General features: G+C 43.9%; 1 protein-coding gene across 2 annotated transcripts; it reads right to left on the minus strand.

The window, feature by feature from the left end:
- Positions 1-310: 310 nt before the first annotated feature.
- LOC114547092 (rho-related GTP-binding protein RhoV) lies at positions 311-15,809 on the minus strand. Of its 2 annotated transcripts, XM_028566324.1 has the most exons (4): positions 15,797-15,809; positions 1,218-1,509; positions 1,084-1,142; positions 311-994 (listed from the first exon to the last, which is right to left on the minus strand). In XM_028566324.1, the coding sequence occupies exons 2-4, from the start codon at positions 1,375-1,377 to the stop codon at positions 545-547; spliced, it is 669 nt and encodes a 222-aa protein (XP_028422125.1). In that variant the 5' UTR covers positions 1,378-1,509; positions 15,797-15,809; the 3' UTR covers positions 311-544. The 2 variants fall into 2 exon arrangements, with proteins under 2 accessions (XP_028422125.1, XP_028422124.1); XM_028566323.1 differs by lacking the exon at positions 15,797-15,809 and having other exon boundaries at positions 1,218-1,565.
- Between the last annotated feature and the right edge of the window lie 542 nt (positions 15,810-16,351).

Genomic DNA, 16,351 nt, shown 5'->3' on the forward strand with positions numbered 1-16,351 from the left:
CTGTTTTAAAAGTAACTGTGGTAACATGCCTCAGCATAAGCTTTGAAATTGATGGATTTAAATGGCTTTTGTCTTGTAAAGTAGCACTTCAAAGTATCAGCAGGTGACCATTTGTCTCAAATGGCACTTTGTGTTTTCCCTCCATTTCTTCACTGACAGTACCTTCCACTGCAGGATCTACAGACTGTATGTTTTCACATCCATTCATTAAAGCAATTCTTTAAGAAAAAACAGCAACACAAAATGAAATAGTCTATGTGTTACACTGTAGTGCATTTATTACAAACATTTAACACACATACACAAAAATATGAACAACAGCAAATAAAACATGAAACAAAGGAAAGGGAAGATGAAAAAGAGCAGAAAATGTATCCTTCTTATTTCAATGCAGGTTGTCAACGATCTAAAATCATGTGGTTTTAGTGCACAATTCACATCCTGTAGAGAAATATTTAGATAAAAATGCATGATTTGTCATAAGAATCCCCAGACACACCGTGTCCATTAAGTGAGTACATTCAATCAACTATTTGATTCCACATTAGATGAATCTGAAGATTTTCCTCCATCCACAATCACAAAAAGTCTTTAAACGTTTGAGCAGGCTGAGCTTTTTAGATGTTTTGCCAGTGTGCTTGTGCTTGGTGGCAGCAAATATAGCACAGTCAAACACATCTTTGAGGTTGTGTTGTGTCAGAGCTGAACACTCCACATAGTCATGAGCTCTGATCCTGTGTGCCAGCCTTCTGGCCCGGCTGAAGGGCACTGGCTTGGTGCTCCGCTGATCCAGATGAATAAGGATGTCCACATTGTGGTGAAGGTCTGACTGAGTTCCAACCAGTACGATGGGAGAGGTTTGGTTGCCTGCTCGGATCTGTGGGATCCACTTGGAGGTGATGTTGTCAAAGGAGATGGGGTTGACCAGGCTGAAGCAGAGGATAAAGACGTCCACATGGGCATAGCACAGAGAGCGAAGGTGGTCAAACTCCTCCTGTCAGATCAAATAATGAGAGATGAGGAGGAAAGGACTAACTAGTCTGGTAAAAAAAAAAATCTCAATGTGGTTTTAAAAACATTTACCTGTCCAGCAGTATCTATCAGTTTCATACGAGTTGGGATTCCATTCACATGAACCAAACCTGGAAGTAATGTAGAAATCAGTTTTATTGTTGAGTCAAGTAGCCATTAACCTTTGAAAAATAACCTTCACTCACCAGTGAAAACATCAAAAGCTGTTTGTCTGTACTCGCTGTTGTATCCATTGAAGATGTAACTGATGATCATGCTAGTCTTCCCCACAGCTCCATCACCAACCAGCATGCAGCTCAGCTCATCCCGAAGTCTGTTTGGTTTATCATGTTTCTGACAGTCCATCTTTCCTTATATTAGCTGTTAGGCTACTCCATTCTCCCCGCAGTTTGAAAGTCCATGCAGGAGTACAGCATTACTGTAAAAGTTGTCTTCTCCCCCAGAGGTCCGTTGGTGCCAATAAAGAAGAGAGGACACCTCGATTTGAAAGAACAAAGGCACCCAATCAGACGAGTGATGCCCCAGCACTTTGCCTGTTTCCGTTTGATGCTGATTAACATAGTCACTCCCACCAAGACGGGCATTGAACGCCTCACGATAAAGAACGTACAGTAGGCTAACTGATAATGAGATTTTCTGTTGCTATCTGTCAAAAATGAAGAATTCATTTGTAAAAACAGATAAAATTCGTTCCAAAAATTAAAAAACCCCAAACTAGCTTAATCGATTTTCCCTGGATTGGATATAAAAAAAATATTTTGGAAAAAAGAATAGGCTACTAATAAATGAGATCTTAAAAACAATCCAACACAAATTGTATCGATATTCCGTGGATTGGACACAAAAACAGGATTAGTAAAAATAAATAAAATAAATAAATTTTCACTTCTTGAAAATAGGTCAAATTTGACCCGACGACAACAGGAGGGTTAAAACTAATGCTACTTCAATATTTGCTTCTCAGTCTCCGTCGTGGTAGGCCTACTTAATAAATGTACCCAATAATTGAGTGTAATACCACTATTGGTCAAAAGAGGGGGATGTTGCACCAGCGTTGGCTTTTGCACTTTGTACACCTTGCGCTTCATCCAGACCATAGACTGTATATGATCCAGACGCTGCTTTCAGTTTATTCTGAACAGACTACAACTAGCCGAGTATTCACGGTTAGTCAGACACGTAAGGAACTTTTATGTGTCTTAATAGTGTCTTCTAAAAGGACAGATATGTTTCCCAAAAAGACCTGTTTTTTATTTCATAATTTATTTATTAATGGTTGATTCATGCTCTCTTAACATCACACCTCAGTAACTTTGGTATCAGAGAATTGTTTTATTTTCCCTGATTTGGATACCACCTTGTTGTACTAATTGTTCATGTGTTTTCAATCTATAAATTTGATTTTCTGAAGGCAGTTTTATTCTCCCATGTAAAAGGGGCAAAGAGCACAGCTGATGGGGCATTGTTAGACTGTCACCAGCTGCAGTTTATAGCAGAAACTTCATGTGCCATGTTTCATCCTGTCTTTTTCAGGGTAACTGGGTTCATAAATACACATTATTAACATTCACTTGCAGATTACACTGCAAAACTACCACTAATGACAATAATAATACCTTATTAAAAACTCTGCAATGTAGATGCACCCTGACCACTATGACTAGTGCAGCACACTATGCACAAAGGGGTGTATTTTTGTTTGTTTCTCAGCTAGTCACACCTCAATACAGTCTAAAAGGAGTTGGGATGTAATATACAGACATTTACCCTGTTAATCTTTGGCTCCGTACAGACTGCTCCACTGGCATTCTTGCTAATATCACAATGAACTTGTATTTCTGATGAGGATCTTAATGTGTCTACTTATTGGAGAATATCTATTCAAAGTGTTTATTTGCATTTCTTGACATTATTATGTCAAAATAGTTGCTCCAAGTTGTACTGCCTCTTTTGCATGGAACTGCTTTTGGTGCACAGCTGTATGATTTATGATTGTTTTTATGAAGATAAGAAATGCGCAGGTGATGATGCTTATGATCAAGCCTTCAGATCACCATCACACACCAATCCTCGTGTCTCACCCCTGACCTTATGAAGTAGGCCTACATTGTCATAATGGTAATAATAGCAATTGCTATAATATATATTTTGGTTGTATTGAACTCACTATTGCAGTTATATATTTTCAGATATTATGGCGGAGGGTATACATTCAAAAACTGAAAATCTGCATGATCACACAAGAATTGTACGAGCATTGTAAGATGTGGTTTTAGAGATCGGGAAACGTTTGTGGTTGAAAATACAGCTTTAAACAAAGTGTTGTTCCTTATCTGTCTGAGCCTGCAGGAAACTCTGCGTGCATTGTGTTGTAAGGTCTCTGCTTCCTGTTTGTCATTGTTTCTTGCTCACTCATTCTCTTCTCCCTTTCTCTCCCCCTTTTTCCCACCACCTGCACTGAGAGTGATAGAGTTTATTCCCCATGGTAGGAGGACAACATCTGGTCCCCCCCACCCCCTTGCCCCTGACACACGTCATGTCAGCTCCCATGCTACACCTCTGGCAGCTGTGAGTCACAATGCTCGTGTTCCTTAATTCAAGGTAAATGTCAAACACAGGAAAAGGTCTTTAAATATCTCCACATCCAAAGATTGTCTTTCCTGTAACAGCCTTTTATCATCATAGATCAACCAGTAAACTGCTCTTCAATGCTACAAAGGCATACTTGCACTGTGTAGCTATATGCAGATGTCTTTGCAAGGTTTGCATGTACCTTAACCTGTGCAGCAGATGTCAGCAGTGTGCTGGCGACTTTAACAGTGGCTCAGTGTCTAGAGATAATCAATCGGGATGCATATCTGATACTGTAAACATGTTTTGGTTCTGCATTCTCATGCTCTCTCTCTCTGCATGACTAGACATGCAGAAATGTATCCTGACATAGATTTATTGAGGTAATCTGCTTAGTAACAGTCTCTCAATGTGCGCAGCTTAGGGAGAACCCCCAATATACACACAGCACACTTCAAAATGAATTTCACTTGTGTTGACTAACTCAAGTGAATTAATGCAAATATGATAAATTCAAACGCCCCTTGTGTCTCCCTGAACTATTGCTCTGGTTGTTAAAAAGTAAACCCCAGCAACTGACTCGAATTCCTGTTGCATCTCAAATCTGACAACAATAGAGAAATCTGCCAGATAGGTGTTAAAAGATTATGCTCTTCCCTAAGCCAGAGAGAGATCAGCATGGCACACTGTAGACAGGCCACAAAACAAGTGGCTGACACAAAGATGGAGTGATAAACATCCATTTGCATAACATTCGCTGCATAATGTGTCTTTAAGTAGATATTGCCTAGGCTCTTAAGTGGTGAGGATTAGAGCAGGATCGGTGCTTCCATCACACTGAGACCTCATTTCCCTCTTCTTCTTTAGTTCCTAGGTGTGACTTTAGGGTCACCACCGGGACACACTGTCACTTGCTGATACCGTTTGCATCCTGATGTCAACCTGAGGCCTATACCCCAAAGCAAGATTTGGGGTTACTGAGGTAACTCCAGGGTCAACCCAGGGTTTTGTGTATCACAACGGTGGGTCACTTGTTACCGGGTTACATCGCCCTGACCTGCTTGCTTGAATTTGACACAAAACATAGGCTGTGGTGGAATAAGTTATTTTGTGTTCAATGATAATGTGCAGTTAGTTTGAATACGTTTTGAACCCCTTTACTGATGCACAGACACATTTTTGCATGTTCTCCCACTAAATATTACTTCACGTTAAAGGGGCAACTGAAAATGACATCTAACCCAAACAAGGGGGGACTTTTCTGCCTTTAATTGACAGGACAGCTTAAGTGAGAAAGGGGGGGGAGACATGCAGAAAATCGTCACAGGTCAGATTCAAACACTGGACCTCTGCGTCGAGGAATAAACCTCTAAGTATACTGTACGTGCACCTGCTCTAAATGTAATGAAAAACTACAAATAATAGTTGTCGAGACTTCAAAACCTCAATGTGAACTTTACCGTGGTACTAGAGTCAAGGGATCACCAAAGCCATTAGGATTCACCCTCTGAGGACCATTAATGTCTGTACCAGATTTCACAGCAGTCCATCCAATCGTTGTCGAGCTATTTTGGTCTTGGGCTATAACTTTGTCCTCATATTGATGTGTGGGGTTTCTGCTTCATATGAGAGTCATATCATGCATCTCTCTAGTTTATTAACAACAGGATACTTCCCAGGACAACTCGAATTCTAGCACCTTATGGTCACTGCACCAAGTGATTCATGGGAATTCAGACCTGTGTGGATCCCTGCCCTACCTCCTCGCTACCACCCCGGCTGTTCACATTCTTGGCATGTAGCCAGTTATTGCAGGAAAGCATAACAGTCTGTGAATACATTGCAATTGTTTGAGTGGGGATATACATGCCATGTCTTTTTTGTTGGATCAGTGCATTTGCAGTTAATCTGAATTAATATTATAACCAGTATTGTATCATTTGAATGTGAACCAGCTTAGGGTAAGTCAGCATGTCCCAATTTCTAAGTAAAGCTTAAGTGTTTTTTGGCTTTTGTTGCCCAGCAAGCAGACCCGTCAATTTAGTTACTCATGCTCCATTAAACCCTGGCAGGGGTCCAGGAGGGACTAATCCCACTTTACCCTCCAGAAAGCATCACAGGGGGTCTGTCCTCTGTGCCTCATGGGATATACAGTAGCCCTGCTCCAAAACAGTTAAACAAGCATCCTTCAATTGGGCTGCTTGGTGACAGCAGCTGATAAGCAGAAGCAGAATGCAGATCAATATAAAACAGAATTGGAATAGAAAATATTATTGTGGTCTTCCAAAGCTGCAATTTCCATAGCAAACAAAATGGTAACTGCATTCTTCTCTATCTGGTGTGTTTTTCACCAAACTGGTGAATCACATGTATCTGTGCATAACTAATATCTCATGTTTTAGTTGTCTCCGTGAACCATCACCTTATCGTGGTGGAGAGGTTTGTGTGTCTCTGTGAACCTGAGGGCTGTGTTGTCTGGAGCTTTGTGCTCCTGGTAGGGTCTCCCAAGGCAAAGTGGTCTCAGGTGAGGGGCCAGACAAAGAATGGTTCAAAAACCCTATGAGTGATCGAGGTAGAGATGGAGTGACCCTGCCCGGAGGAAGCCCGGGGCCCCCGTCTGGAGCCAGGCCCAGACGGTGGGCTCCTCGGCGAGTGCCTGGTGTCCGGGTTTGCCACAGAGCCCAGCCGGGCATAGCCCGAACAAGCTACGTGACTCCCATCTCTCCAGCCCATGGGCCCACCACCTGTGGGAGGAACCGCTGGGGTCGGGTGCGATGCCACATGGGTGGCAGTGAAGGTCAGGGGCCTCGACGGACCAGACCCGGGCGGCAGACGCTGGCTCTGGGGACGTGAAACGTCACCTCTCTGTGGGGGAAGGAGCCGGAACTAGTGCGGGAGGTGGAGCGCTACCGGTTAGATCTGGTGGGCCTTACCTCTACGCACAGTCTCGGTTCTGGAACCGTACTCCTGGATAGGGGTTGGACTCTTTTCTTCTCCGGAGTTGCCCAGGGTGTGAGGTGCCGGGCGGGTGTGGGGATACTAACAAGCCCCGGCTGGCGCCGCCACGTTGGAGTTTACCCGGTGGACGAGAGGGTCGCCTCCCACGCCTGCGGGTTGAGGGGGGGAAAACTCTGACTGTTGTTTGTGCATATGCACCAAACAGGAGTTCGGAGTATTCGGCCTTCTTGGAGATCTTGAGTGGAGTCCTGCATGGGGCGCCAGTGGGGACTCCATTGTTCTGCTGGGGGACTTCAACGCACACGTGGGCAATGATGGAGACAACTGGAGGCGTGATTGGGAGGAACGGCCTCCTGATCTAAACCAGAGTGGTTGTTTGTTGTTGGACTTCTGTGCTAGTCATGGATTGTCTATAACGAACACCATGTTCGAACATAGGGATGCTCATAAGTGTACCTGGTACCAGAGCACCCTAGGCCGAAGGTCAATGATCGATTTTGTAATCGTTTCATCTGATCTGAGGCCGTATGTTTTGGACACTCTGGTGAAGAGAGGGGCAGAGCTGTCAACCGATCACCATCTGGTGGTGAGTTGGGTCAGGGGGTGGGGGAAGACTCTGGACAGACCTGGTAAGCCCAAACGTGTAGTGCGGGTAAATTGGGAACGTCTGGAGGAGGCCCCTGTCCGACAGACTTTCAACTCACACCTCCAGCGGAGCTTTTCGTGCATCCCTGTGGAGGCTGGGGGCATTGAACCCGAGTGGACAATGTTCAAAGTTTCCATTGCTGAAGCTGCGGTGAGGAGCTGTGGTCTTAGGTCTTAGGTGCCTCAAGGGGCGGTGACCCACAAACACCGTGGTGGACACCGGTGGTCAGGGAAGCCGTCCGACTGAAGAAGGAGTCTTTCCGGGATATGTTTTCTCGGAGGACTCCGGAGGCAGTTGCAGGGTACCGAAGGGCCCGAAGGGCCCGAAGGGCTGCAGCCTCTGCCGTGAAAGAGGCAAAGCAGCGGGTGTGGGAGAAGACATGGAGAAGGACTTTCGGTCGGCACCAAAGTGCTTCTGGAAAACGTTCGCCACCTCAGGAGGGGGAAGCGGGGAACCATCCAAGCTGTGTACAGTAAGGATGGGACACTGTTGACCTCAACTGAGGAGGTAATAGGGCGGTGGAAGGAGCACTTTGAGGAACTCCTGAATCCAACTAATACGCCCTCTATGTTAGAGGCAGAGCTGGAGGATGAGGGGGGATTGTCGTCGATTTCCCAAACGGAAGTCACTGATGTAGTCAAACAACTCCACAGTGGCAAAGCCCCGGGGATTGATGAGATCCGTCCAGAAATGCTCAAGGCTCTGGGTGTGGAAGGGCTGTCCTGGTTGACACGACTCTTCAACATTGCGTGGAAGTCTGGAACAGTGCCAAAGGAGTGGCAGACTGGGGTGGTGGTTCCCCTTTTTAAAAAGGGGGACCAGAGGGTGTGTGCCAATTACAGGGGTATCACACTTCTCAGCCTCCCTGGTAAAGTCTACTCCAAGGTGCTGGAAAGGAGGGTTCAGCCGATAGTCGAACCTCGGGTTGAGGAGGAACAATGCGGATTCCGTCCTGGTCGTGGAACAACGGACCAGCTCTTCACTCTTGTAAGGATCCTGGAGGGAGCCTGGGAGTATGCCCAACCGGTCTACATGTGTTTTGTGGATTTGGAGAAGGCATATGACCGGGTCCCCCGGGAGATACTGTGGGAGGTGCTGCGGGAGTATGGGGTGAGGGGGTCTCTACTCAGGGCCATCCAATCTCTGTACGACCAAAGCGAGAGCTGTGTCCGGGTTCTCGGCAGTAAGTCGGACTCGTTTCAGGTGAGGGTTGGCCTCCGCCAGGGCTGCGCTTTGTCACCAATCCTGTTTGTAATATTTATGGACAAGATATCGAGGCGTAGTCGGGGTGGAGAGGGGTTGCAGTTCGGTGGGCTGGGGATCTCATCGCTGCTCTTTGCAGATGATGTGGTCCTGATGGCATCATCGGCCTGCAACCTTCTGCACTCACTGGATCGGTTCGCAGCCGAATGTGAAGCAGTTGGGATGAGGATCAGCACCTCTAAATCGGAGGCCATGATTCTCAGCAGGAAACTGATGGAATGCCTTCTCCAGGTAGGGAATGAGTCCTTACCCCAAGTGAAGGAGTTCAAGTACCTTGGGGTTTTGTTCGCGAGTGAGGGGACAATGGAGCGGGAGATTGGTCGGAGAATCGGTGCAGCGGGTGCGGTATTACATTCAATCTATCGCACCGTTGTGACGAAAAGAGAGCTGAGCCAGAAGGCAAAGCTCTCGATCTACCGGTCAGTTTTCGTTCCTACCCTCACCTATGGTCATGAAGGCTGGGTCATGACCGAAAGAACGAGATCCAGGGTACAAGCGGCCGAAATGGGTTTCCTCAGGAGGGTGGCTGGCGTCTCCCTTAGAGATAGGGTGAGAAGCTCAGTCATCCGTGAGGAGCTTGGAGTAGAGCCGCTGCTCCTTTGCGTCGAAAGGAGCCAGTTGAGGTGGTTCGGGCATCTGGTAAGGATGCCCCCTGGGCGCCTTCCTAGGGAGGTGTTCCAGGCACGTCCAGCTGGGAGGAGGCCTCGGGGAAGACCCAGGACTAGGTGGAGGGATTATATCTCCAACCTGGCCTGGGAACACCTCGGGATCCCCCAGACGGAGCTGGTTAATGTTGCTCGGGAAAGGGAAGTTTGGGGTCCCCTGCTGGAGCTGCTCCCCCCGCGACCCGACACCGGATAAGCGGACGAAGATGGATGGATGGATGGATGGATAGTTGTCTGTGGAGCCATCGGTTGTCAAAAGTAGAACAATGCCTCTTTACCTTTTGTCAATGTCAGAGTAGCAGATGTACACATCTGGGGCCTCATGCATAAACGTTGCGTAAGCACGAAAAGCTTGCGTATGCTGGTTTTCACGGACACTTTGTGATGTATAAAAAATTAACTTCACGTGAGAATGTGCGGGCCGTCCGCAAAGTCTTTTCTGGCTCTGTAACGTGGCGAATTCTAACTGAAAAGTGCCGAAAATCACTAAACATTACAAAATAAAGTTTCCACTACAGTTACTGGCATAAGTCTGTAACGTTGTCTATGAAAAAAAAAAAAATTATATCCGCTGATACTCCATAAAAGTGTGATCATTTATGTGGATAATGTTTCACATCTTTCACACAACTGTTTAATTCGCAGGCTACTTAATCTCTGTTAAACATGAGGACGGAAAATGACTGATAAATCCACTTAGAAAATACTTTCAGTCATCCTCTGTATTTCCCAGAGATGAAATATCTTACTCGCGGAAAATTACACGGAAAATGCAGTAGTGTCTAGAGTCTTTAGTTGCTGAGGCTCAAACATCCATGGCGCACCAACCCGCACAGGAGGCGGGACGCACGGATCCATCTCCCCAGGAACAAACGCTGTGTCGGGGGGACTAACTTAGTCATTAATCCCGTGGATGATTTGTAGGCTATAAAGTGAACAAGGTGTACCCGGTCCACCAAACAATGAGCCGTCTTGACTGTCTTAATTCTGCACATATACATGTTACTGTAGTCCTATTTACTATTTCATTATTTCATCCATGCGTGGCACAGAGGATCTGCCGTGGACCTGCCGTGGAGACGCTGGCCTCACTAACCTTTCCTCCTCTGAGTCAGGTCTCCTTCGCGTTGGACTCAGTTTCACTGAGTTACTAACATTTAATAAATAAAATAAATGGCATTACATCAGTGAGTTCAAACTGCTTATTATGCGTAACTGACACTGAGATGTATGTTGTTCTGTAACTGGTTTGGCGCTGCCACTATTCTCTGATTTTATACTTCGACATTAAACTTTATTTTTTTATTATTCTGCCATGGTTCGGTGCATTCACGCCCGGTCACCATTTGCCATTCTGGGCATTTTCTTTTATTGCTTATCCAAGATGACAAACCTCCAAACGGAAAAATTTGTTCTCGCCTCCACCTCCGCGATCAGCACCTCAACCTCAACCCCTTCAGTCAGTGAAGTTTTTTTCTTTTTTTTCGTCTGCAGCGGGATAACCCGTTGTGATTGGACAAAGAATGACGTCGGGGACGCATTTATAGTAATTTCCATATTCATTTATGGGAGGAGGCAAGGCGGGGTCAGTCACTCATTCATGTGCGCTCAATTTCACATGGATTGTCATGTATAAAGGAAAGGTGCGCAGGACCTGGCGTACGACCTTGAATATATGTGAATATTTCTGTAGGTACTTTTCAAGTTTTGGCCGTACGCCATCTTCTGGTATGAAAGCTGCGCAGTCTTTAAGGCCCCAGGAATGCCGATTGATGTGTTGTCAATACACACCTACATCTACGTCAAGGGAAAAACTGACTTTTTGGTGTGATGACACGGATGTATTTGTCATTTGATTTATTGTCCATTCTGTCACAATCAAGAGAAGGGTTATAGTTTAAATGAAATGCTTGCTGCATGAAAAATACATGCACAGACATTACACTAAAGACATTTCTTTTAAAAGCTATTCAAGGTATGATGATTCCATGTACAAAAGCAAATCCACATCAATCCCTCAATGTCTGAATGTTTGATCCGATGCATTTCAGGGAACGGATAACAATATCACCAGGGGTCTCACCCTTTGGTCTTTGAAACATCTGTTTTTTCTTCTTTAGTTTCAATTGGCTCCACATCAATCCACACAGCAGCATATGTTCTCATAGAGCTGATTAGAATCTATTTAAACAGGAAACTCTGCCGCAATTGGCTGATTAACATGAGAACACAATCTTTTTAAAGGGATTAAACTTTCCAAACAAACAGAGCATCATTACTTGCCATTACACACTTGAAAATGAAATGTTGTGTTGCAGTGTTTAAAAAGCTTGTTTATGTTAGTCAACACAAGAACGCCTTCATGGTTATGTTGATGAGATTGTTAATGAATTTGTTACAAAACTAGTGTGTTAAATAACTGCATTGTGTACCAAATGTTCCAGAGGAGGTGAGTGGGCAAAAGATTAAAGACATTGATGGTACATTTCTCACTCTGAAGGTACTCAAATTAACAAATGAAGTGAGAACAACGATTTGGTATCAACAGACAGATCTTATCAGTGCTAAAAGACATTTACAAGTAGACAGAGGCTATAACCATAATGTTGCAAAGACACTTTTCCCTCTAAAAGATACAAACCAGCATCATTACTTTAGTGTGCTATTGAAGCATAAAGTCTGAGACTCACAATGACTGCAGCTGCTTGATAAAATGCCATTGATATCCAACCTCTGTGAGTGTATGGGAAACAGAGCTGCCTTTTCCTGTTTCTTTGAGAGAAAACACTCCAGAGAAAAATAGCAGGAAATCTCCAGGGCCTTTTGATTCAGGCTGAGAAAGTAAGTCATAGTACCTGAGACCTTTGAGTCCTCATGATGTCAGGGCCATCTTAGGAGGGAAATGTCAAGCAGTAGGTAAGAAAGTCCAACACGTTTTCATTATTCACAAAGTCATTTGAGAGTCCCTGATTACATAGTGCAATTTGTGTTACACATATTAAACTAACTTTTAAGTTGTGCTTGCTATTCGAATACAGCTCGTGTCTGCCAAAACCGCCTGATCTCATGAAGTGGCGTATGTATGACATGCCAATTTGTATGCCCTTTTTGGTGTGTTATCAAGGCACATAGATCACAGCATAATGTTTCACAAACTGTTATCCAGAACATGAAAGTTGAGACAGTAGATGAATATAAATACTTAGGAACCATCATCAACAGTAAATTATCCTTTGAGAGCAATACAGATGCAGCATGTAAAAAGGCCCAACTTCTTGAGAAAGATTAAATAATTTCACGTATGCAGGACTCTGATGACTTTGTTTTACCAGTGTTTTATTGAATCAGTCTTGACATTTTGTATCGTGGTGTGGTACAGTGGTCTTCCAATGACCAATATGCGTAAGCTAACAAAGCTGGTAAATGTAGCGTCTAAGGTGGTTGGGGTACAGTTATCACAGCTGCAACACATATATGATAGACGGGTCAGGGGTAAGGCTAACCAAATTTTAAACTGCCCTGATCACCCACTTTTTGGAGAGTTTAATTTGCTCCCCTCAGGTCGCCGTTTTAGGCTACCTATGTTTAGAACTAAATGTGCCAGGGATTCTTTTATTCTGTGGCTATTAGGAACCTGAATTCACTTGAGTGACATCATTACATTTTTTATATAGAAATGTTCTTATTTATTATTTTATTTTCATTACGATATATTGACCTGTGTACTGTCCTATCGGATCTTGTCACTGGTTTTGGGGAAGGTGTCTCTATTGAAGGTGTTGATGTGTGTCCTGTGCTGTGTTGTGTTTATAATGTTGCTTACACATGTTTGTGTTTTTGGATATCCTGCTGCAAATCAAATTTCCTTTTCTAAGGATAAATAAAGTGGAACTTGAACTTGGAACTTGAACATACTCACTTTTTAGCGTGTTTATCAACGCTGTTTGGCCTCCATTGACTTACATTACCTTGCGATTGCGTGTGAATTTACGCCGTAGCGAGCAGTATGAAAGGGCGAAAATCCGTGTAGTGAGGTTGGTTGGGGTGGCGGATGGGTAGAACACAGGACTTTCACCCAGGAGACCGGGGATTGTGTCCCCATTGTCACGTTTCCTTTGTGTCCCGTGTATCACGTTTCCTAAACTCAACAGTCGCTTTCTTCTTTTACTAAACCCAACCCGTTCGCTGTATACGGCGCTCAAAATGCGTACAGATAACACTCCACTTGGCTTAAGAAAGTGGGCGTGTATGTTTATGAAGTCATGAGGTCATGTTGGCCAACAGGACATAAACTGTATAGCTATAGCTATATCCCTTTATTTGTATAACTTCCACTAAATGCCTTAGTGAAGGCACTAAAACAGATTCATTTCCAGATTTCCCTTTTTTTTCCCCAAAGATTACATTAATCTTTAATTGTGTAAGATAATATATCAAACAGAGCAAATGTTTGAGGCAGGAATCTTCAATCAAATGAAACAACCATCTTGATATTCCCGACGTCCTGGTTGTTCCCTTGCTTGCTTGCTTTCACCATCTACATTTAGCAGCTGCCCATGTCTCTAAGCAGTTGGGCAATCATTTTATTTTTGGCATGTGTTGACATGCAGAGAGTAAGGTAATGTCATTCAATAAGTACGCATAGCATATGCTGAGTTGGCCAATCATTTTGTGGCACAGGCTGCTATGCAAACACTGTGTGCTGTTTTGACCAAAACAAGCACCTGTCCCTCTCCGCACAGAGCGTGAGTACCACACAGCTGGGCATGAGAAGCTGTCTAGGCCAAAATTTAAAACTTTACTTGCGCATACATATCGGTACTAAACACTTCCACATACATGCATATTTATACATATGCCTGCCATACATAATGTGAGACTGTGTGTGAGGGTATGAGAGTGAATATTTTTGTATGTGTGCTTGAGTATGTATGAGCATGCTTAATATTTTGGAGGCATATGTATCACATCTAGCCTCTTTGATAAACTGTACTTGTGTAACGTACTCCTCTTAGAGATTTAACCTGATTGACTTCAACATTGGTCAGTACAATCTATAGACCTTGGCAAAGCTAAATTGCAAAGCTTTGAGTTTGTCATATGGCATGGCATCAAATTTCCATGTTCAGCTGCAAAACAGGTTGTGGTTTGTAGCTAGACTACATACACAGACTGTTTGCCAAAATGCCACTGCGGCACTGCGTGTGGCACTGAAAAAAACCCCACCTGCTTCAGCCAATTGTTCTGCCTTCTGAAAGTTAACCACAAGAGGTTTATTTAGCTTCACAACGTGATAGGGTAGAACCTAGATCGCACCAAATACACGTTTTGACATCAACATGGGCATACTGCGCAAGCGTCAACACTTGGACTTAACTGTATTCAACAGACCCAGATTTGCACAACGCAACTCTGTTAATGTTATCGTCCGTCGTTGCAGCTGAAGACTGACTGTTAGAGAGTATAGTGGCACTTTCTATCGTGAAAAATTACCAATAGAAGATTATAAACCAAAAACTACACAACTGGACATGTTGCAGCCATGGCTGATGCCGACATGTGTATCGGGTGTGATCTAGGATCTACTGTGGATGCTCATGCTGAGCCATCTGCAAAAGCAAAACAAGTTTGCATTACTTAATTAAGTTTGACTCAGGTTTCCTGGCATTCCTGCTAAGCAGACCAGGAAGCATATGCACAGCCTGCTACCTCTCCTCCCCAATACAATTGTTTGCTCAAATGCTTTTAAGAATGGTTTAGTGGTCTCATGTACAATAAAACTGAAACATACATCCCCTGGGAAAATATCCAGCTCTGTGGCCCTTGATGCACAGTCACAACCATTGTCACAAAACCAGGATATTTCATTGATGAATGCTACACTGGCTTAGGAAGCTGCTTCTAATTTGTCCACCACAGCATCTCAGAAAGTCAATTCAAAGACCATTTTTTCATTTTGGGAAATACGCTTATATGCTTCTTTGCTTTGCGTTAGATGAAAAGATTGATACCTCTCCTTCTGGACAACTAGGAATGGATTGTTTAGTGCTAATTAGCAAATGTTAGCATGCTAACACAACAACGGGGGCTGAATCTCATCCCCCTTATTTGATAGCTCCTCAACTCGGCTGAACCGTAAGTTGTTCTGTCCCTCGGTGAAGGCCGTCTCAAAGCGCTTATTTCATCCGAGGACCAAACATCGAGGAGGGATCATCGAGGAGCTATAGCCGTGAATACACAAGAGCAGCCTTCCCGGAAGCCGTGCACCTGAAGGAGTTGCCAACTCCGCCGAAACAGCGGACGTATTTATGGGACACATTTGCTTGTTGCCTCTCTCCTCCAATGATTTCCTCGTGTCTCTCCTGGGCCTCCTCAGTGGGAGGGACTAAGACGCAAGGAAGGGAGGCAAGTGGAGGAGACGGGGATGTAATTTAAGGGCTTTGGGACGTACCCATGGTGGTTTATTTTCACTCAAAATGGTGGTGCAAATAACCTACAACTAAAGACACACAGCTGGTGAAATCTGAAGGAACACAAATTGGACTAAGTCAGATATTCTTACAAGTCCATCTTAAATAAATAAGGATACAATGACGCGGTCAGTTAAAACTAACTTGAACATGTGATTAAAAATGAAAGTGCAAAGTATAACTCATCTTACCAACTGCCACCCTACAGGAAGGTGAAAAAGAGTGACTGAGAGGGAGTGCAGTCTTTAAATAAGGAGTGACCAGGTGAACTCAATCAGGTAATTAGGGGTGACAGTAGGAAGCATATGGAAAGGAAAGGAAGTGAAGTAAAGGAAGTGCCAAAAATAGGATAATATAGGATCTTTACAACAAATATACCTGCTGAACATCAGCATTTTATCATTTTCACTATGAGCCTGTTAACATGCTGATGATAGCATTTAGTTAAATTACAGCCACACAGAGCAGCTAGTGTGGCTGTGTACTCTTCTAATAAAACATTGAAAACAAAGAGGTCATGTTTCCACCATTTCAACAACGCAGTGGCATATTGTGGATTGTTTACACATGCAACTGTGAAATGTTATTTATATGCTACATGGTAATTAGCTATTAATGATTTAAATGCAACAAAAACTCAGTTCATGTTTATACATCATACAGTACAACATAGAATGTGTACATTTTCTAAATACTTTCAAGATGAAACAGATGAAAAGTTCACTCACAGATTATCTCAAAGAGCC

Source organism: Perca flavescens, chromosome 20 (genome assembly GCF_004354835.1).
Source record: "Perca flavescens isolate YP-PL-M2 chromosome 20, PFLA_1.0, whole genome shotgun sequence".
Taxonomy (NCBI): domain Eukaryota; kingdom Metazoa; phylum Chordata; class Actinopteri; order Perciformes; family Percidae; genus Perca; species Perca flavescens.

Coding starts and splice junctions, on each gene's coding strand:
- LOC114547092 (XM_028566324.1), bottom strand. CDS start 1,377: ATGGACTGTCAGAAACATGATAAACCAAACAGACTTCGGGATGAGCTG. Junction 1,143..1,217: donor AGCTTTTGATGTTTTCACTG/GTGAGTGAAGGT, acceptor CATTACTTCCAG/GTTTGGTTCATGTGAATGGA. Junction 995..1,083: donor TGATAGATACTGCTGGACAG/GTAAATGTTTTT, acceptor TTGATCTGACAG/GAGGAGTTTGACCACCTTCG.